Consider the following 22,792-nt stretch of genomic DNA (forward strand, 5'->3'; position numbering starts at 1 on the left):
TTTACATTTATTAGGCACTTGCTATATACAAAATACTATGCTAAGTCTTAGGGATACAAATAGAAAAGTTTTAAAATTACTCTGTTAGAATCATAGCTGTTTCTGATATTGTACCATGCTATTGTGCCAGAGTTTAATGATTAGAAATTTCTTTTCTGCGTCTTCAATAGATATGGCTGCAAAACTTGCTAAATTAATTGTCAGACTGCATAGTGACAATGATGATTCTCAGTGATTAACAGGATAATAATTTTCAGATTTAGGATATAAGCATTATTATTTTCAAGGTTTTCAGGTTCAGAGTTTTAGACTTTCTCCATCAGGATTACAAGAGAGATATTGTTCAAAGTGATAATGGTGGTGATGGTGCTGGTGGTTCAATTTTCCTGGGATATCCTAACTCCTACTTCTGCCTCAGGGTACCCAATTGCTTCAGATGTTGCCTTTCCTGTCCTATGATTGGCAGTTGATTGACAGTTTATGGGCATGATTGACCCTTTTTTTCTACAAATGTTGTCTCTCCCTGGATGAAGGATTTGAAGGATAGAATGGAAGCATAACCTGTAATGGAAGCTTCTACCACACCTATGTGTGTGGCACTATCACTTTGTCTCATTTCTAGAATCTACTTTTTTTTTGTTTGTTGTTGTTGTTGCTTGTATAACATGTCTAGGAATTCTAATCAAATCAGTCTTGTAGGTGATAACTACACAAAGGTAGCTAAGTGATGCAGTGGATGAAGCACTGGGCCCAGAATTAGGAATACCAGAATTCTGAATCTGACCTAAGACTTCTATCTTTGTGACACTGAGCAGGTCATTTAATGTGTTTGTTTCCTAAACTGTATAATGGGGATAATAATAGGATAATAGGTAAATCCTATTATTATACCTTCTGGTGTTATGAGAAATGCATTTTTGTAAGAAACTTAGTAAAATAACTTTCACATAGCAGATGCTTAATAAATGTTTATCTTACCTTATCTAGTAACATGTAAGAAATTTTTGTTAGATCAGATTTAATTTTACTATCTTGTATTTTCTGTTGTTACTAAATAAGGGTGTTTTTTTTTTTTCTGATGGTGAGAACTGGTGGAAAAGTAAGGTTTTAGGATTCTTTTGCTTTGATCAATATACATAGCTATATTCTCTGTTAAGTAAGGAAAAAGTATTAACTTTTGTAACATTTATAGCAAGAATTTTCTTCAACGCAATGATAGAAAAAAAGCAATGTTTAGTGGGGACATCAAAATATGGCTATGAGACACAGACATGCAAAAAGAAAAGAAAAAAGAGAAGCAGTCAGCCAGAAGTACAGGAATATCTTGTACCATGCTGTACTATCACATTTAAAGCTTTAAGTCATAACAATAATTCACAGCAGTCAAATAGAACATGGAAGCACTTAGGATTTGAATAACAAAGACAGAACAAGACAAGTGGAGAACACTGCAGTTGCTTTTTCAGAATTCTTTTATTTTGATTCTAATTCATATTCAGCCAAACCAGAAATAATCTTGCTATTTTTTCAACTTCTCTATAACAGAAGACTGACCTCTATGAAGACAGAAGGTTAGGAAAAGGAAAGACCTAATATCAGCTACACACCTTAATTTAGATTTTATTAGCTAGGTATATAAATTATGACTAAAGACCTCTCAGACTGTCTTACTAAGGTTCTCTCCACCATACATGAGAGGATTAGTCAGAAATGGTTTCAAGTTTGATCACTAATTGACTCCTTAATAGGATAGTAAAGAACTTACCATTAAGAAAAATCCGAAGTACTCAATAATAGACTGAGCTTCACTTAGATAAGGAATGAAAGCACTCCAATATAGTCAGTTTATCAAACTCCATTAATCTAGGCACATAAGGTTGATAAACTTTCCTAGTGATGTTCATGTAATCAATTAAGAGAGAAGGATCCCAGTCTGGGTCACAATACACTGACTGCTCCTAAGAGCCCTCTCCAATTCATTTCCTGTGAATCTGTCCAGGACTAGCAATCTGATATAAAGGCAGAGAGCCAGAGCTCTGGGATCTTGATCCCACTGTAGTCCTCTTATATCACTATCGCTGCTTGCCCATGAGTCCAGGGAATCTGAGAAGTTGCAAACTTGCATTCCTGTACCTAATAAATTACCTGACTTGTGATTGTTTAAACACATGTTGTTTCTTGGTGCCTCACCCATGACCTACTGACTGGAAATTTTAGCTTAAATGGCTTTAAAGAGATGAGCTAAGAAGACTATAGCATGAAGCAATGTCAAAATAGAAAAAAATCACTTGACAAACAGCAGGAGGAGTAAAGTACTGGTGTAAATTATGTGGGGGAACTTTAGACATTAATAAATGAAGTATGAGAGGCCTGGAATGCAGACAGAGTCAAACAAATCTTATTAATATTTTATTCACATTAATTTTAAACAAATTCAAATTATTATATATCAGGAAGTGAGTAATGTTGAATCAAGGAATTGGGAAGACAATTTAATTAGGGAATGGGGAGACAATTCAAAAAATGTTGCAAACATTTTTGCCCTCATATTTGCAATGAAGATAAAACAATTTAGATGCATTTATTCCTTCTATCACATTTTTTTTTCCAATGCTCATGCCTTGATATGTTTTTTTTTTCCCCAGTGCAAGAAAACAAAAGATTAATAGTTTCACATTGAATGGCAACTCTGTACATTGACATATGGGTTAAGATGGTCAAACAAATGAGCATCTTTTTCTTTTCTACCATAGGTGGTTCTTTCATCTTTTCATTGAACCATGTCCAGAGTATCTACCTATTTGAGTAACTTAAGGGAATAATTAACTCAACAAATCTTTCTCCTCTAATTATCTATTAAATCTCACAAGTCCTTTTTTTTTTTTTTTTTTTTTTTTGCTTACAATGATATGTAAATAATGATATGTGTACAATATGACTTTCATCATGATCAGAACTACACAGCAGCAAAATATGTTCCATTGCCTTTCTTTTCATTTAAGTTTTATATTATTAACATTTCTGTATCCCTAATTAATTAAAGTATACATATTCTCAGTGAAAAAGAACAGTTTCAGCTCAAAAAGAATAAACTGGCTACTACCAGCTGACATTATGCTTTTGAATTTTATTAAAAAAGGAAGCAAAGGTATCTTGGTTGTAAACAAATAATAGTACAACTTTTCCTTTTTTAAACGTGTGTTTCGTTGTCCTCATGAGCAGAGGTTATAAATTGTTTGTTATTTTTTAAAGGCTCTCTAAGATTTGATTCATCCACATTTATTTCCTCATTACTGGATTGGGCAGTATTATTTTTTCCATATTTTTTCTTCATAACCATGTATAATATGATTAATAAGATGATCGATGGTACTTTTAACCCTAAACACAAGGAAAAGAAGATGTTTCTGTAAAAGAAAAAAAAACTTTAAAATTTTAATTAAATGGAACAATTTATGTACCATATAGAAGTATTCAAAAAGATTTACAATGGATTGCTAAATATAGACATTATAAAATTAAAATATGATAAAAATTAGAATTGTATTCTTCCTCTAATCAAGCCTATAAATCTTCTCAGAATATTTTTAAAAATTAATAACATATTGAAGATTACAGGAGAAAGAAATTGTGTTGAAGTTCAATTATCTATCTTTCTGCCTCTCTGCTTGTCTGCCTGCCTGCCTGCTTATCGGTCTGTCTGTCTGTTTCTCTCTGTACCCTAAGTTAAGAATTGACATTGTTAGAGTTATCAGTCATTGATATTGTTAGTATTAAAAAGATTATAGTGGTTGTTTGAGGATCACAGACTGGTGAAGGAAGAGACTGACAGAAGGCAAATCAATTACGTGCTTATTATAGTTGTCTAGTAGAAAGATGATTAGGGGCTTAAATAAGGGTAAGAGAAAATGTCATAGAGAAAATGAAGTAAGCATGAAGGCTAAAAAGTGAGAGAGAGGAAAGGAAATGATATAAATAATATTCTGAAGGGAGAATCCATAATGTTTGGCAATTGATTGGATAGGCACATGGAGAGATAAGGAATGAGGTAGTCCAAGAGACTGGAAAAAAGATGGTTCCCCTAACAGGAATAAAGAAGTATGTTGTGATTACATCAAACTAAAAAGTTTCTGTACAAACAATACTAATGCAAACAAGATTAGAAGGGAAGTAACAAATTGGGAAAATATTTTTAAAGTTAAAGGTTCTGATAAAGGTCTCATTTCCAAAATATATAGAGAACTGACCCTAATTTATAAGAAATCAAACCATTCCCCAATTGATAAATGATATGATAAAGGATATGAACAGACAATTCTCAGATGATGAAATTGAAATTATATTCACTCATATGAAAGAGTGTTCCAAATCACTACTGATCAGAGAAATGCAAATTAAGACAACTCTGAGATACCACTACACACCTGTCAGATTGGCTAAGATGACAGGAACAAATAATGATGAATGTTGGAGGGGATGTGGGAAAACTGGGACACTAATACATTGTTGGTGGAGCTGGGAAAGAATCCAACCATTCTGGAGAGCAATTTGGAACTATGACCAAAAAGTTATCAAACTGTGCATACCCTTTGATCCAGCATTGCTGCTATTGGGCTTATTATTCCAAGGAAATACTGAGGAGGGGAAAGGGACCTGTATGTGCCAAAATGTTTGTGGCAGCTCTTTTCATAGTGGCTAGAAACTGGAAGATGAATGGATGTCCATCAATTGGAGAATGGTTGGGTAAATTATGGTATATGAAGGTTATGGAATATTATTGCTCTGTAAGAAATGACCAGCAGGAGGAATACAGAGAGGCTTGGAGAGACTTGCATGAACTGATGCTGAGTGAAATGAATAGAACCAGAAGATCGCTGTACACTTCAATGTTGTATGAAGATGTATTCTGATGGAAGTAGATATCTTCAACATAAAGAAGATACAACTCACTTCCAGTTGATCAATGATGGACAGAAACAACTACACCCAGAGAAGGAACACTGGGAAGTGAATGTAAATTGTTAGCATTACTGTCTATCTACCCAGGTTACTTATACCTTCGGAATCTAATACTTAATGTGTAACAAGAAAATGGTATTTACACACATATATTGTATCTAGGTTATATTGTAACACATGTAAAATGTATGGGATTGCCTGTCATCAAGGGGAGGGAGTAGAGGGAGGGAGGGGATAATGTGGAAAAATGAATACAAGGGATAATGTTATTTTAAAAAATTTACTCATGCATATATACTGTCAAAAATTATAAATAAAATAAAAGAAGTATGTTGTAGACATGGGGTTGGGGAAGTGGAGAATAGGATCAAAGGAGAGGAATTACATTTTGAGATGTCAATGGTACATCCAGGAAGATATGATATGAGAATGTACATCTATTTGTTGAAAAAAAGATATGTTGTGAAAGAGGAATTGATCTATCTTGTCTCAAAGACAAAATTAGGGAAGATTAGTGGAAATTTCAGAGACAAAATTAGATTTGATATTAGGTGGGAAAAATCTTAACATTTAGAGCTATTCAAAAGTGAATTGGATGTTTCAGAAAATTGGAGATTTTTTCCTCATTGGAAGCCTTCAAACTCAGACTGTATGACTTGCATAGGATTGCATAGAAGATGGAGCTTACCTGTTGGCAAATCCAGAGGGAAGGTTAATATTGTTTACCCCCTACCCCCAATGTAGTACAATTGTTCCCAAACTGTTCGCTCTTAGTGTCCCTTGAATTCCAGTAAATCTTCAGTTACCCCAATTCAATAAAAATGAAAATAATTTAAGAGTTTACTGTATAAAATATAAGTCCCATCAGATAGACAACTGAAGAACCCTCCCAAAAAAACAGGAGCATGGGAAAATTGATATTTATACAACTCTTAAGAGTTCACAAAGCACTTGATGTGCATAATCTCATTTGATCTTGACAACAGTTTAGTAAATGTATTGTTTTTACTCTTCTACATATGAGGAAACTGAGGTTCAAAGAGAGACACTTAAATAAATTAAATTAAATGACATTCCCATATTGATAAAACTAGTCAGAAGCAACATTCAAATCCATATGTGTGTGTATACATATATATATATATATATATATATATACATATATATATATATTCAAATCTATTATGATTTACCATAAGGAGCATCTAAATCCACTGAAAAACAGAATTAATGATATATTTGGTGTTTACATTTTTTTCCCAAATAGATGGATCATTGGCTTATCCCATCAAAATTTTAACTTCTTGATCAGTTATTTGTAACAGATCAAATACGTTAGAAAGCAGTCTATCTATTACTTGTTATCCTTTGTAGATGAGCATCTGTATTGCTGCTTTGAAGAAAAAAATACTTCTAATATATCTTTTCTACAAGCTCCTCTAGAGAATTCCTTTGTTATCATATGGTTTCCGAGAGTTTGGGCATGCTACTTTTTTTTTTTTTTTTTTTTTTTTTTTTTTTTTTGCTGCAAACTAGATAGGTACAAAATCCTTATATTTATAGTTGTAGTAGATGCCTATTTATTGTAAAGAATCCTTGTTTCCATTCAGGATTACAGAATTTCCATCAGCATTACTGATCCTGAAAGATGAGTTCAGTTTGCTGTTATGGATTTGTAAATACTCTATATCGTGTTTCTTACAGTTTCTGGGGGAGGGGGGAATACCAATTTTGACACAATGTTATTATCATTAAGTGTCTTTTGATAACACCTTTATATAAGGTATTTTGCCTTCTAAAATATGCAATTGTATAGTTATTGTTCTAGTTAAACTGGATCTTATTTCCTGATCCTGATCTTAATTTACCCTTTTCATTTCATGATGAGTCTTCCTTCTACCTACCAGCTCCAAGAAGACTTGTAAAAGCACACCTTTCCTCCTTGACCTTCCTTTACCCCTCCTCTGACTCTTGGCTACTTTGAACAATGGGAAAAAATAAATTTAATGGGACTTTGAGGACCATTGAACCTCACCCTTTGTCATTATTCCCTCTAATTATTTGGCTAGTTGATGACTCCTGAGTACTTATGTGTCTTACTCTTCTTATCCTTAGAATTGCCAGAATTGTCCATGAATGCTGTAGATGAATTCTCTTTTAAGCATCTCTTTTAACTCATACTCTTTTAAGTATGAGTTCCTTGAAAGCTGGCATTGTCTCAATTTTTTCTGTTTGTACCCCCAGTACTTTTCTTAATGCTTGTACATAAAAAGCACTCAAGAAATTCTTGTTCATTCATTCATTCTTCAAGCTAACATAGATGCTCAGTCTTTGTTAAGCGAAATCCTTCATCTCTGCCAAATCTCAATTCCAATTTTACTTCCTTCTTGATGTTTACTTTCATCTCTTCAGTTACCCTCAGCTATAATTGATCTATCCTTCCATATCCTGGAATATCCAACCATATCCTGATTGACCTCTGTGTATAATATGTAGTTCTGTATATAGTTTTTAAACTTCAATATATAGTTTTAAAATATGTATAAAAACTGGTGTGTTATTTCAACCCTCCTAGTATGTAACCATTGGAACGGCAAAAACTTGTTATTTTTTCATCTTTGTGTCCCCAGAACTTAATATAATATCTTGCATATTTAAAATACTTGATAAATACTTATCGAATTAAATTGAATTGATTAACAAGGCTCTGAGGTATGTAGAGCAAGACCTATATTCCATTTTCAGTAAGAAAACCATGAAGTTGAGAGGTTAAGTAATTTATCCAACATCAAACATTTTTTGGAGTACTGAGAAAAATGCAGATCTTTTCATTTCTAGCCTTTTACTAGTAATTTTTAAAGTGAGAGGATGATCTAATATAAAAGTGTTTTGTATGCTATAAAGTACCATATAAATCTCAATTATAATTATTTTTTTCCATTAGAACATTATCTTTTTGTAGAGTAAAAAAAATAAGGATATCCATTATCATGACTTCTATGAATCAGTTGCTCTGAGGACAAAAGTGTTTAAATGGAATTCTTTATTGCTACCAGTTCTTTATTTGCCTTTCATCCAAGATTGTTGGCAAGGGTGTAAACTATACTCAACTTTACCTTTCTCAGCCCTTTCAGACACTGACAACAAGTTAAATAAATCCTTCAATATTAGAAGATGACATAATTTCAGTTCTTTGAAGTAAATAGAATCACTGGTAAAAAATTAAGTGATTTATGGAACCTCTTAATATCCACTTACCTATAAGATATGGAGTCATATATTCTACAAGCCCCTTTACCTCCACAGTTATTGGTAGCCCATTTCAGACATGATGAGTCTATTGCTGCTCCAAAATATATGGGGGCTAAAATTCCTCCTGTTATAACAAACAACCAAATGTCAAACTAAAGCATGTAACTGTTTGTTACATGTACCCCTTTACCAACCTTTTGAAGTGCTTGGATCAATTTTCACACAATTTTTAAAAAGTATAAAATAAGATAAATAAAATTACATGGAACCAATTTTATTAAAACACAAAACATTTTTAAAAAAATAAATTCACAGACCTTTGGTTACTAACTTCTGAATTAAAGGACATATTTAAAGGTTAAATTTGAATAAGAAAACAAACAAATTTCTTGATTACACCCCTTTCACTCCCAAATAGATGAAAAAACTAGGACAACTTAGTTTGCATTGAAAGTATCAGGAATTATTTCTGGAATATTATGTCAGAAACTAGATTTTTATTTATAAGGTGTGATTTGAATAGTATTAAAATATTTTCCTTCTAAAAAAAGTCAGTATCTTGTTATTGTGCCATTAGGACATTTCATCCATGAAAATAGAAAGGAAGGAAAGAGAAAAAGTACAAATGAATAAAGTGAGAGAGCATGAAATAGTGAAAGAGAGTGAGAAAGAACAAGAGAAAGAGCAAAAGAGAAAGAAAAAGAAAGAGACAGAGAACACAGGTGGTGAATATTTAGAGTTTTCTGATTCTTCTACATGAGACCTTTTATGTTGCTTCCATTTCCTTGTGCTTTCTCACACTTGAAATTTCTTTAAATATCCCATATTATTTAAATACAATGTTGGAAATTTAAAGTGGAAAAAGGACAAAAAAATTGACATCCACAATGACTAATAATTTCAAGCACCCATTTAACAATTGTAATTAACTTCTATAATAATGAAACCAGAAAGGAGCTCAAAATGTTCCCTAGAAAATGTTTTACTTTTTGCTAAATGAAGAGATGGTTCTCAGAGGCCATACATTTTAAAATATAAATTCATTTATAAAATTTTATGAAGAATGATGGACAATTATGAGCAATATCATCTTATAAAACAGAATAATACAAGGATGATAAAAGTTTTAAAGAAACATTTTGCAAAATATTTAGCTAAGAAAAAATGTCTAAAGGACATTTAAGCATGAAATTTGAAGGAGTAAATACAGAAGAAAAATGAACAATATTTTAAAAAAAAACTTTGGACAAAATTTTCTACATTAAAAATCATGGGACCAACATACTCTCAGATTATTAATAGAAAAAGAAGAAATGGGAGTAGAAATAAGAAAGTGGGAAAACAGACACATTTGGACCAACTATGTTTAGAGGAAATTCATACTATAGACATAATAATATGAACATTGAAAAATCAATACAAATATGTGATAAAGTGAAGAATATAAAATCATGGGGAAATCCTTGCAATAGAGAACAGGATTAATGACTAACCAAAATAAAATATGCTGAGGCCTAGATACTGCAGATAAAAATCAAGAAGAAAATAACTCAAATGTCTATAAGTAAAATCTCAGAGAAAATCATAGCTTGTTCACAAGATCAATTGGAATTCTTAGAAATTATTCAAGAGTTTAAAAATGATATTATTACCAGAATCTAACAGTACATTATTTACAAGGGACACCTTTGAAACAGAGACATACAGAAACAGTGAAAATAAGGGCTAGAGCAGAATCTATAAAAGATAAATATAAAATTTAAGCTGAAGTAAAAAAAAAAGGCAGATATTGCAATCATGATCTCAGACAAAGAAAACAAAAGCAGAAGCAGATGTAATTAAAGAAATAATTGGGGAAACTTCATTTTGCTAAAAAGTATCATATTATAATGTAGTAATACCAAAAATTTTTACAGCAAGTTTCTTAAATAAAGGCCTTGTTTCTCAAATACATAGAGAAATGAGTCAGATTTATAAAAAATAAAAACCATTGTCAAATTGATAAATGGTCAAATCATATGAATAGTAACTTTCAAAACATGAAATCAAAGCTATCTATAGTCAAAATGATGAGTTTGTAGACCCTTTATTCCCAGTGGTCATAAGGTTAGTGGCACTAAGAGATTGCTAAAATCCTCTTTTGGTTGGCTCATGGGTTCAAAGTGAAAGAATTCACTTATTCTAAAATATTACTGGCAAAAATGAAAGGATTCACTTATTCTGAAATATTATTGGTAAAAATGAAAAATTGGCAAAAATTACTCTTGGGTAGAAGCCAGTTTGCTAAGATACTGACTTCTATAGTGGCAAAGTCCTATTAGGGAAATGGAGTCTGGCACTGAGAAGAGAATGCCTTCTGAGTGGGCAGGGTCCTTGCAGACAGTTATGCCAAAGAAAGAGAGAGAGAGGTTCTTTGGCCTGGAATGTTTCTGCTTTGGGCCTCTGCAAGGTAAATGGAGGCTGGAACTGAGATGAAAATGTCTTCTCAATGGGCAGAAGGTCTTAGCAAATTGCTTGGGCCTCTGCAAGGAGTGAGTCCAGAAACTGCCCTTTAAAAGGAGTTTTCAGGCTTCCAGACTCAGGTTCCCAAGTTTAGATGCTTATCAGTATCTAGCCCAGATCTCCTATTGAATTAACAACACTTCAAAGGGGTGCTTTTTGACTAGGATTTGTAATTGAATCAAAGGGTGTGGTATCCTTGGAAGATAACTTATCTGGGGAGGATATGCCTTCCCCAGGAGGGGCTGAGACTCCAAAATGGATCACAGATCAAAAGGAAACATAGTTTCAGAATGATAATCTTAAAGGGAACACAGTTTCAATAAAGGGAACACAGTTTCAGAGTGATAATCTTAAAGGGAACACAATTTCAGTAAAGGAAACAGTTTTCTTCCCACTTCAATATAAAAATAACTAGAGAAATGTAAATTAAAACAGTTTTGAGTTCATATCTCACACCTATCAGAAATTACAAATTTTGGAGGGGATCTAAGAAAATGGGTACACTCATTAATTTTTGGTATAGTTGTAAACTGACCTAGCTATTCTGTAAATTATTTTGGAACAATGTTCAGAGGGCTATAAATTTGTGTACATCCTTTGACTCAGCAATAACAATGCTAAGTCTATATCTCAAAGAGATTAAAAGAAAAGAAAAAGGACCTTTATGTAAAAGAATAATTATAATAGCTCTTTTTGTGGTTGCAAAGAATTGGAAATTGAGGACATACCCATCAAATGGGAATTTTTGAACAAGGTATAGTATATGATTACGATGGAATACTATTGTGTTAAAAGAAATGATGAGAGGGATGCCTTTAGAAAAATTTGGGAAGATGTATGAATTTATGCAAAGTGAGTAAGCAGAAATAGAAGATCTTTGTAAATTGTACAATGTACCTTGTAATGATCATCAACTATAAAAGTCTTAGCTACACTGATCAAAGCTTTTGACACCCATTACTATCAGAACATTAGTAAGCACAGAAATAAAAAAAAATTTCTTGAAAATTATAAGTGATATATATCTACAATGGAAAGCAAGCATTATCTATAATTGAAATGACCTATAAACTCTCCAAATTCAGGGGCAAATTAAAGATATCCATTATCACTGCTGTTATTCAATATTGTACTAGAAATGTTAGCTATAAAAAAAGAAGCAATAAAACAAATTTAAATATACAAGTAAGTAACTGAATGAATGAATGAATCTGGGAGAGGAAAATTCTCAGGGTTTCTGGCCGAAGCAGAAATGACTTTTATTTACATTCCTTCTGAGTCAATTAGAACCCAAACCATGACCAAATGAGTCTCTGCATGGAACCTGTTGGTGGCCAATTAGAATCAGATTGGTTTTGGTTTAAAATCTGGATTTTAAAGAAAGAAATCTAGCCAGTAAACCCTGAGATATCTTGGGAAGATTCATAGGTGCAAAAGAGAAAAAAAATAAGGGTATGATATCCTATGTGGACAGAGGAAGGAAAGGAGGGATGGAAGGAAAAAGTAAAAGAAGGAAGAAAGGAAAGAAGGTAGGAAGAAAGGAAGGAAGAAAGAAAGAAAGAAGGAAGGAAGTAAAGAAGAGAGGGAGAGAAGAAGAGTTGAGGTTCAAAAGAGAGACTCCAAAAGGTAGGGATCACAGACTGGTGTTGCAAGGTATCTCAAAAGAATTTGCAGGCTTGAAACCATCTCCAAGTCAAGGGGCAACGTTTATTATAATTGTAATGCAAATTGAAGTGGGCTAAGTTCCAAAATGATTTAGCAAAGACTCAGAAGAAGAAAGATTTATAGGACAAAGTTAGAGAGACCAGGGCTTCATGTTACTTATTTGCAAATTTTATGGTTTACAGGTAGGTTTGAGGGGTGGTCTATTCATGACAGTCATCAATGTTTGTAAACGAATTGTTCTAAGGATAGAAGACTTTAGAATCATTAACAGTCAGATTGTTAGATTGATAGCACTCAAAGGTCAGAGGACCTCAGGATTACTGCTATATCTTCCCTAAAGTTTAGAGGAAGACTTTACGATCATTAACAGATAGATTAGCACTCTGAGGTCAGGGGACCTCAGGAGTACTGTGGTATTTACCCTAGAAGTTGCACAATATCAGAAGTAAGGGAGGGAAGAAGAGAGGGAGGAGAGAAGGAAGGGAGGGAGGAAGGAAAAAAAGAAGAAAGGATGGGAGAGAGAGAGGGAAAGAAGGAAGAATAGAAGGAAGGAAGTTAGGGAGGGAGGAAGGAGGCAGTCTTCCAATTGACCAAGTCCAGTTAGTAGGCCAACTTTACTCACAGAGGTTGTTGTTTGTCCTTCTGTCTCTAGAAGGACCGTATGTTATCAGGGAAGTGATGGCACTACGTACAAGTGAATTGGATTTTAGTGAGGGCGGGCTATGCAAAGTCATCTATCTCGCTTTTCCCTCTAGAGCCATCTGCTTCTCTTTGCATACTTTTTTTTTTTGTTGTTTCAGCTAAGTTAGATCAGTAGATGTCTTTCAATCTTGCTATATATAACCTCTGTGTATATAATAAGCTATTTTTCTTGGTGGGAATTCAATTTCTCCTCTTCATAAGAACTTTAAAATAATTCTCCAAGGCTAACTTCAGAAGCTACCTCTTTCATAAAACCCTCATTAATTTCACCACTTTAAAACAATAACTTTTCTTCTTCTCTTTAAAATTTTCCTAAAACTTTTCCAGGAACAGATTTAACAGAAATTTAAAATGGTTCAACACCTGACATATAATTATAGATTGTTCTACAATACAGCTTTCAATAAAACTCAGCTGTCATGAACCCCAGGTAACCAATACTAATACCAAAAAAAATTGAAAAAGCACCAAAATCAACCTGTGGGGCATTCCCAGGAAGACTTCAAGATGTTCATTAAATGAGGCCTAAAATTCTTATGAGAAAATCAAAGACCAAAAACATGTCAGCAAGGCTTAGAGTGACTCCATGTGTGCTAAATGTATATGTGTGAAAAGATCAAGCATGCTTTCTTGATTGAAGAGCAGAAAATTGTTGTGAAGTTGTTGAAAGCACAAGCACATAGTCAAAAGAATAAATCAAAAGGACATGGGATTTTTTGAATGATAAAGAAAATGAAAATGTGAGAAAAACAAAAACAAAACAAATTTTCCTAAAATACTTTGGAGCTATACTTTGTTTCTCTCACATTCTATTTTGCATTATATTTATGTATAAGAGTATGAACTATGTCTTATTAAGTCCTAGTAATGCTACAATTTCTCCCATTGAACATTATTTGCTGCATTCAATTTCATAAACATTTTAAGAGATTATGAGTTTATAATATGTGTAAACTACACACATATATGTTTGTATCTCATACCTAATGTTCTCAAAATCAGTAAATGAAAAGCCACTGCAAGTGATTTCAATTCAGGCTCAACATTCCTGAAATAAAAACAAAGAGGAATAAGACAATTCCAGATTATCAAATTAGGTAATAAAAACACATTTTCAAAGCATTTCACATACATGCTATATAGACATCTTCTTACTACATTGGTGTAAAAAACTGCCATTGGAATATTTAAGACAGGACTTGTAAAACATTTAAGCATTCCACAGGGACTAAGAATGTCTATTTTTAAAAGTTATTATCTCTTTGCCTCATTGCTATGCTTTTTTTTTTAAGGTCCAAATATTTTTATCATCTTTTTAAAGTTTCAAATTATTTTCTTCTTCATACCTCACTGAAGTAAAAGACAAGAAAAATGATATATATTATTAACAGGTAATGACACAAAATAAATTTCCACATTAACTAAATTCCAAAAATTAAAAGAGAAAGAAAAAGAGAGAGAAAAGTATTTTTGAGTCAATTAGCTTTTTATCTAGAGCTGTATACATGAGTCTGTTGGAATTTTGATAGATCATTGTGTTAAAGTTACTAAGTCTTTCAAAGTTGATTATCTTTACAGTATTGCTCATATATATATGTATATATATATATATATATATGTATATATATATATATATATATATATAATATTTGTTATATTTTTTCTGGTTCTGATGATGCATCAATCCATTAGATCTTCCCAAGTTTTTCTGAAATCATCCTTTTAATCATTTATTATAGAACAATAGTATTCCAATAGCTTTATCTATCTATCTCTATCTCTATTTTTATTTCAAATTGTCTAACCATTCCCCAATTGATGGATGTCCCTCAGTTTTCAATTCTTTGTTACCATAGAGCAGTTTTAAATATTTTTGTTTGTATTTGCCATTTTCCTTTCTTTGATGTTATTAACATATAGCTCTAATAGCAGTCTTATTAGGTCAAAGAGTATATACAATTTAATATCCTTTTAATAGTTGCAAATACTTTCCAAATTACTTTCTGAAATGGTTGGACTAATTCACAGCTCTCCCAAAAGTGTAGTAGTATTCTAGTATTCCTACATCTCTGTCAGTATTTATCATTTTCCTTTTTTTTTTTGGTCATCTTAGCCAAGCTGATGTGTGTGTTGGTACCTTAAAATTGTTTTAATTTTATTTCTTCAATTAGTGATTGAGAGCATTTTCTCATATGGCTATTGATAACTGATTTCTTCTCTGAAATTGAGCAGTTTTCCTTTAAATTTCTTGAAATATGAAACCTAGTCACTTTTTTTGTCCATGGCTTTTGGGTAGGTTAATGCTTCTTAAATTATATGTCTATATTGTATTTTCCAGGTTAGTTGTTTTTCCCATATTTCATATTTTATTCTGTTTTTTTCAGCATTTGGCTTTCAAAAATAATTTCTTAATATTTCTTGCAGTCATTAGCTTCTGCTTGTCCAATTCTAATTTTTAAAGAGTTATTTTCCTTAGTAAGATTTTGAACCTCTTTTATCATTTTGCTAATTGTAATTTTAATGAATCATTTTTCTTTTATAATGTTTTGTACTTTTACTAAGATGATGATTCTTTTTATATTTTTCTTTCACAACTCTCATATTTTTGCCTGTTTTTCTTATTGTTTGTATTTTGTTTTAAAAATCATATTTTGCTGTATACACATGCACACATTAAATATATAGTTAACTCTTCTAAGAATTCCTTTTGAACATGTGTTCAATCTATATTTATATTTGTGTCTTTGCTAATGGATGTTTTTAGTCTTTGTATTTTTCTGGGTTTTTGAGCCTCTTATGGTTGACTTCTTTTAGTTGTTGTCATTTTTTTTTTTTTATTCCTCTACCCTACTATTGACTTTGATCTTTATGTTAGTGTTGGAGTGTGTTCACTTATGGAGAGATGTCTGACCTAAGATTCAATCTTTTTTATATCCTTGTGTTGTTTTCATAGCTCAGTCTGGGGGTATGTATGTTTTCAGTGCTTGCAAGCTTCAGTGCTTCTGAGGAGAGGTTTATTCACTTGCTTCCTGGTACAAGCTCTGCAAGTTTCTGACTCTGGTTTGGGTCTATTGGATTATGTATATTTAGTACTAATAGACTAACTGCTTTTAGCTTCACTGTAAGATTCTGCATATTTAGAGTGAATGAAATTCTTGACTCTCCTTTAGTGTTAGTTTTCTCTCTAGATTATCCTAGTATAGGCTCATGTATGGGACTAAAGGTTAGAGTCCCCTCTTTGCTCTTAAACATATAGCTAAAGTTTTGGAAATTGTTCCTTGTTCTCTACAGGGGTAGGGCTTCTCTTGCTTAGTATCATGATCACTCCCTCCCTCCCTTGCAACTGTGACCCAGAACAGGATAACAGGTTACAGAGTTACCAGGTGGCACTCATTCCTATTTCTTAAACTATGAATTTCAAGAGTTGAAGGAAATCCTGGGATCTCTATCTGCCCTGGTGATTTAAGACTTGGTGTTCAGTCTTAAACCCCTTACTGCTCCCAGGCACTAAAATGTTCTGTACCACTGCTTTTGTTGCTGCTATGTTAGCTGTATTCCTGGCTAGTGTCCACAGAAATTCTATCTTCCTAAGCTTCCCTGGGCTGAAAAAACAAACAAACCTCACTTTGAATTTTTTTTTTTTTAATTTTCTAATCACAATTCAGCATACTGAATTTCCTAGTTTTTTTTTTTTTTTTTTTTTTTTTTGATGTATGTTGGGTAGGCTGGGCAAAAATGCTGACTCTCACCCCACCATCTTGACTTCATCCCCCTACATTATGTCTTATTAGCCTCCAAATGTCCTATGTGAAAAAGAGTCACAGCAGGTAAGAAAATAAAATCTTGGGAAATGTCTAAACCACACCAGATACACATACATGTAAAGTATTCTGGAAGCAAAACACTAAAAACCATTCAATAAACAATTTTCAGCTTACTTGCAAATTTAAACAGCCATATTACTATAGGAAATGAGTCAATAATTGTTCTAGTGAATTTCCTCATTCACTTAATATCGCAGCTATTGACAACCTTTTCTTAAGCCTCTCATATCATTCATTCTTCACCAAACTAATGACTGCAGTCACCAGAAGCTTATTTTATGCTCTCCTCCTCATGAAAAACTCTCTGACATCATCTCACAATAACTATTCACTTACTATAATATTTGACAATGGGATGTTCCTTCTGATTACCAAGGTCAACCCTTTTACATCCTATTTGCTTTTGTCTTTTTTTAGCAGGTTGCTTTTACTGTTTCCTCATTCACTCTTTAATATTACATCTCACCCTATATGTTAGTTCCTTCTTCCCTCTGCTACAATTAAACCAACTCTTCTTGATCCTTAAAAACAAAACAAACAAGCAAAAAACCCCCAAAAAACAAAAAAAAAACTTTCCTAGATCCTGCTCTTCTCTAATTTTTCCCTTATCCTCTTCTCAGCTAAAGATCTTGAAAAAGCAATATATAATCAGTGCCTATTATTTCATCCTCTTATAAATCCTTTGAAATCTGGCATTCAATTAAAAGTAATTTTTTGAAAATTACTAATGATAATCTTTGTGCATATCTAACAGATTCCACTTGATAATCATCTTTCTTAACTTCTCTGTAGATTTGACTGCTAATCTTCACTTCCTTCTGGATATACTCTTTCCCCAAAGTTTTTGTGACATTCTCTCTATTTTCCTCCTTCTTTGATTCTTTCTGTATTTTTGTCTTTCTCTTGTTGTCTTTGTCTCTATTTCTCTACTTTTTCTCTTTCTAGATTTTCACTCCTTCACATCAATTAAATGTGGATGTATCTCAATGTTTTAAATTTTCTTTTCTTTTCTTTTTCCTTTATGCTCTCTTGTTAATCTCTTCAGTTTCTTCTATGCAGATTATTTCAAAACCAATTTCTTTATGTTCTCTCTCCTGAACTTCAATTTTGAAATACCAGTTGTCTCTGGGACATTTTAGACTGGTTCACAGTCGGCATCTCAAACTCAACATGTCTGAATCAGAATTCATTATCTTTATTCCAAAGCCTTCCTCTCACTGGAGCTTCCCAATTTCAATTGTCAGCATCGTGTTCTTCCAGTTACCTAGGTTCAGAACCTCACTGTTATCCCCAAACTCTTACCCTATATGCCCCACCCAACTGCCAAATGTTGTAATTTCTTTCTCTATAATATATCTCAAATACATTTTCTATCTACTCATATAAAAATCTCTCTAATTCAAGCTGTCAATAACTTTCCCCTAGAATATCATGTTAGACTTCAAAGGGGTCTCCTTATCTGCAGTATTTTCCCACTAAAATTCATTCCACACTCATCTGCTAAAGTGGTTCTCCTAAAATGCAGGTTTGGTTTTATCATACATAGACATACATGCTGACACATAGACACACACACACACACACACACACACACACACACACACACACACCCCTCAGGTCTCTACTCAGTAAATTCTGGAAGCTCTTTATTATTTTTAGGACCATTTTTTTTTGTTTAGTATTTAAAATTTTTCATCAGCTGATCTTTTTTTTACTTTTCAGTCTTCTTAAATTCTGTCTCCTCTCTGCCCTCTATGATGCAGCCACCCTGGTTTCTTTGTTGCTCCTCTCTTCTACTCTCTTCCATCTCAGGGATTTTTCACTCTTTTTTCTTGATGCCTGGAGTCTTCAGGAGATCTTTCTCTCTTTTTTTTCTCTCTAGCCTCCAGTGCCATGTCTATATGATTAGCTTCCATCAATTTTATATTTATTCAATATGGTCTGATGTATTGCCTTTTCCATTAAAATGTGAATACGTTAGGGGCAAGAACTTTTTCAATATCTATATCCCCAGAAATTTTACAATATCTGGAATATAATAAGTGCTTAGTAAATGTTCTTTAATTGATTGATGCTTTCAATGAATTTAGTAATAATTTTTTACTTTTATATTAAGCAATGATATATTTTTATACAGACTCACAGAATAAAAATTGGAAAGGATCATAGGTGCCTCTTTTTGTCCAACCAAAAGAATTCCTTTGCCAATATGTGTTCTTTTAAAGAGAAAGGAAATTGTAGAATGCTAAAGCAGCCAATTCAAATTTTAGTAGTTGTTATAATTGTTCTAGTTCTAATGATTAGGAAGGTGTTTTTTATATAAAGCTTAAATCTTCTGGTCAGCAGCTATCACTTATTGTTTCTAGCTCTACATCCTAAGGGTTAGGAAGTCTTGTCAGTCTTCCATACCGTGGCCTTGAAATACTTGAAGAACAATTATTATTTATTCTTAATCTCTTTTCTCTAAAGTGCATATCCCAGTTCCTATATGATCTGACTTCAAAGAGACTCCCAAACAATCCCTTCTTTTCTGGTAGGACATATTTAGTTTTAATCTTAGTGATGATGTTTGGTGCTTCACATGGTCAGTGCCTTCACATCTTTTTTCTTGATATATTTATGATGTGAAAATGAGAAGCTTCTGGAAAACCTATATGTCTTGAGTTATTTGTATTTCTTAAGAAGTATAATGATGATGTATATAATAGTAAAAATAATTCCCCAAAACTTTTTGAATGATTATATAAACTAATATTGGCATCAGAGTTTGAATTTTTACAATAATGCAAAAACTTTCCCAGTATTACAAAAAAAGGCAAAACAAATCAACTAGGCAAACAACCAACCAACTGTCCTTCCCCTATCATTCCCCCCCCTCCTTCCCCTGCCTCTCTACCTATTAAGTATGTATATAAGGAAAGAAAAAAACAACAGGATATAACTCTTCAGAAACACTGAATCCTATTAATCCAGCATTTCTTTATTTTAATGAAAATAACCAAGGTCAATATATATTTTTCATCTGTTTGATTTTTAATGAAATATAGAATTCAATAAAATTTGATAAAAGGTAGAATTATTTGTGGAATGATATAAACAATGGTGAATTTTATACTACTTACTTAAAAATCAGCACCATTTTTGGGGAACCTCCTAATCCCAGAAAGAAAGAGCTCAAAGTTTGCATTGCCATAAAATAAATAAAATTTCTTGAACAATCATCTGACATTGAGCATTGACCCAAATGAGCTGAGGTGGTGCTGGACTGGAAATTGTGAGCTTCAATACAGCTACAGTTATGAAAGACCTGAAATAATTTAAAGAATTATTATAAAATGAATTTACAAAACACAATACTGGGTTAGAACATTTCTTTGTACATAAAAATGCATCCATCAATTAAACTAAATAATGGAGAATTCTAAAATCTCCTTTCATAGATAAGAGTCTCTCATCTAATTGTAGGTTTAAAATTTGGAGATTATCATAAAAATTTTCTAAACCCTTATTTTAGAAATAAAGATACTGAAATTCGCAGAGGGAATTAACTTGAACAGGATCATAGAAATAATAAGTGGCAGTACTGGAATTTGAACTTAGATTCCTCAATTCCCAATTCAATGCTCTTTCCCTTACTGCTATAATGATCTGAAAGGTAAATAAGGTTTCCTAGAACCCTTTTTTCTCTATAGCCTGAACTGTTATTGAAAAACATATGAAAGCAACTATTATATTTTTACTGATTATAATAAAAAACAATTTATGGTATAATGTCTAAAATGCAAATGAAACACCTTTACTTGATCATTTTAATCTAAATTTCTATACTTTTTAAAATCACAGTTAATGCCCTCTTTTGCTAACTTCACTGTAACCTACTCATTTATTACCTATCCATTCTTACCTACTTCTGTGTGTATATACATTGTTCAAATAAAATTTGCTTAGCATTTATGTATGTTTATATATAAATATACATATGTATATATGAATATTAGTATATATAATTATGACTGTGCAAATGAGAGATTTATTAAATTTACACACACAATAGCTTTTTGCAATCTAAACTTACCGGTTGATGGAGCCTCTTTTTCTTAAAATGATCTTGTTTTTATGTTAAATATATTTTAAATATATAATACTAAATATATATTTCAAATATGTTATACTAATTAATATAATGTATAATATAATATAATACTAATGTAATAATATATTATATATCAATATACAATTATTAATATAATAATATTAAACATGTTTAAAATATATTTTTCAAATAGTTATATGGAACAAAAAAGAAAATAAAACATTTGTTGATCATTTATCATGTGTTAAGAAAGCAATGTGGTAGGACTGGGGATTAAATAAAATTTTTAAAAGGTGATACCATAAGAGTTAGGGTGAAGGGTTTTGGAAGTTATAGAGAGCTTGAATGGAACTATATAGATATAGAAAAAACAAAACAAAACATTGATATGTCCATTCTTAGAACTATAGCAAAGTTGCTTTGATTATTATTCAGAAGTAGAACGTATAGGGAAAGGTGCATGCTTGACAATTAGGCACCTGAAGTCCAGGGAGTGAAGTAAAACAAGATTGGGGCCAGAGTTAGATATAATGGAAAGCAGAAACAAAAATTAAAGACCAGTGGCTCCTGGATAAGAGCTTAATGAGAGAGGATTAAAGGATAATTTAAAACCCTTTAGGACTCAGTTTCTGATCTGGAACAAAGCATGCATATTGTTTCTTAGACAGTACTTGGGGACAGGAATTGTTATGTTTTTATATTTATATTTCCAGGACCAAATAAAGAAGCTGATCATAAATGTTTAATAAATATTTGTGGATTTAATATTGATTGTTCTACACAGGGGATGACAAAGCAATAGAACTAAGACTATCCAAATAGGGGCTAGAACAAGGAGGTAGTCAAGTCAAGGATGATATAGTAACTACTAACATTTATAGAAATTTGGAAGTTTTAAATTGGAAATAATTTTAGATATCATGTAGTGCAAACCTGTTAATTTTATATAGGAAATCTGATATTGTGTAAGATAAAGATACTTGTTCAAAGAATTTTCAGTTAGTCAATAGAAGAACAGGAATTAGACAGCAAATGTCTAGTTTACCAGGTTTACATTTTTTACACCACCATATTACCTTTGCTTTAAGTAATCAGGGAAGTATAAGGAAATAATCTAAGGAAGCCTACCAGGAAGACAAGACCCAGGATCTGAGAGATTTGAGGGTCAGTAAGAAAAACACCAGGGCTCAGGTCCCACTAAGTCTTGCTGTGATGCCAAGGCACAGATTGCTTATTTTCTGCTCTATTTTACACTTTTAGATTGACATTGACACTTTTACACCTATGTATGTTACCTGAAATCAGAAAGAATACTGACTAGGATACACAAAGAGATAGTAATCACTTGAAGATTCAAATTGTGCTCTCTCAGTGGTTCAGACTTACGTGAGGAGCAATTGTTGTTCAGTCATGTCTGACTCTTTGTGACCCCATTTAGGGCTTTCTTGACAAACATACTTGAGTAGTTTGCTATTTCCTTCTTCAGTAGAAGTAAGCAGTCATTCAAATAATAGGTCATTATTAGTACATGCATATGATTTATGCTCTTTAACTCAATGATAAATTAAAGTTTGAAGATTGCTTTTCTTTAATACCATGCTTATAAAATAGGTTTATGAAAAATCCATAGAAAATTGAATAGAATAGTAAAAAATAATCAGTGATTTTGACAGTCATGATTTAACTAAATACATTCCTCTCATCATCTGTAATTAATTCTTTTGTGTAGAAACTTTCTTAGGTGAAATAGTTCCCAGTTCTAAGATTGCTATTACCAAAATATTAATTCTGTTTT

General features: G+C 32.2%; 1 protein-coding gene and 1 pseudogene across 3 annotated transcripts in view; one reads left to right on the forward strand and one right to left on the reverse strand.

The window, feature by feature from the left end:
- Positions 1–2,396: 2,396 nt before the first annotated feature.
- Positions 2,397–22,792, reverse strand: part of LOC141543514 (solute carrier organic anion transporter family member 1B3-like) — a 69,187-nt gene continuing 48,791 nt past the window's right edge. For 2 of the 3 annotated variants that reach the window (XM_074268877.1, XM_074268878.1), the window contains 4 exons: positions 20,027–20,211; positions 14,064–14,128; positions 8,218–8,335; positions 2,397–3,407 (listed from right to left, as the gene is read on the reverse strand). In XM_074268877.1, coding sequence (XP_074124978.1) covers positions 3,191–3,407; positions 8,218–8,335; positions 14,064–14,128; positions 20,027–20,211 — 585 coding nt within the window. In that variant the 3' untranslated portion in view covers positions 2,397–3,190. The remainder of the gene's footprint in view (positions 3,408–8,217; positions 8,336–14,063; positions 14,129–20,026; positions 20,212–22,792) is intronic. The other variant, XM_074268879.1, reaches the window with a different exon arrangement.
- LOC141542706 (large ribosomal subunit protein eL34-like) lies at positions 13,432–13,800 on the forward strand (annotated as a pseudogene).

This window comes from Sminthopsis crassicaudata, chromosome 5 (genome assembly GCF_048593235.1).
Source record: "Sminthopsis crassicaudata isolate SCR6 chromosome 5, ASM4859323v1, whole genome shotgun sequence".
NCBI classification, from domain to species: domain Eukaryota; kingdom Metazoa; phylum Chordata; class Mammalia; order Dasyuromorphia; family Dasyuridae; genus Sminthopsis; species Sminthopsis crassicaudata.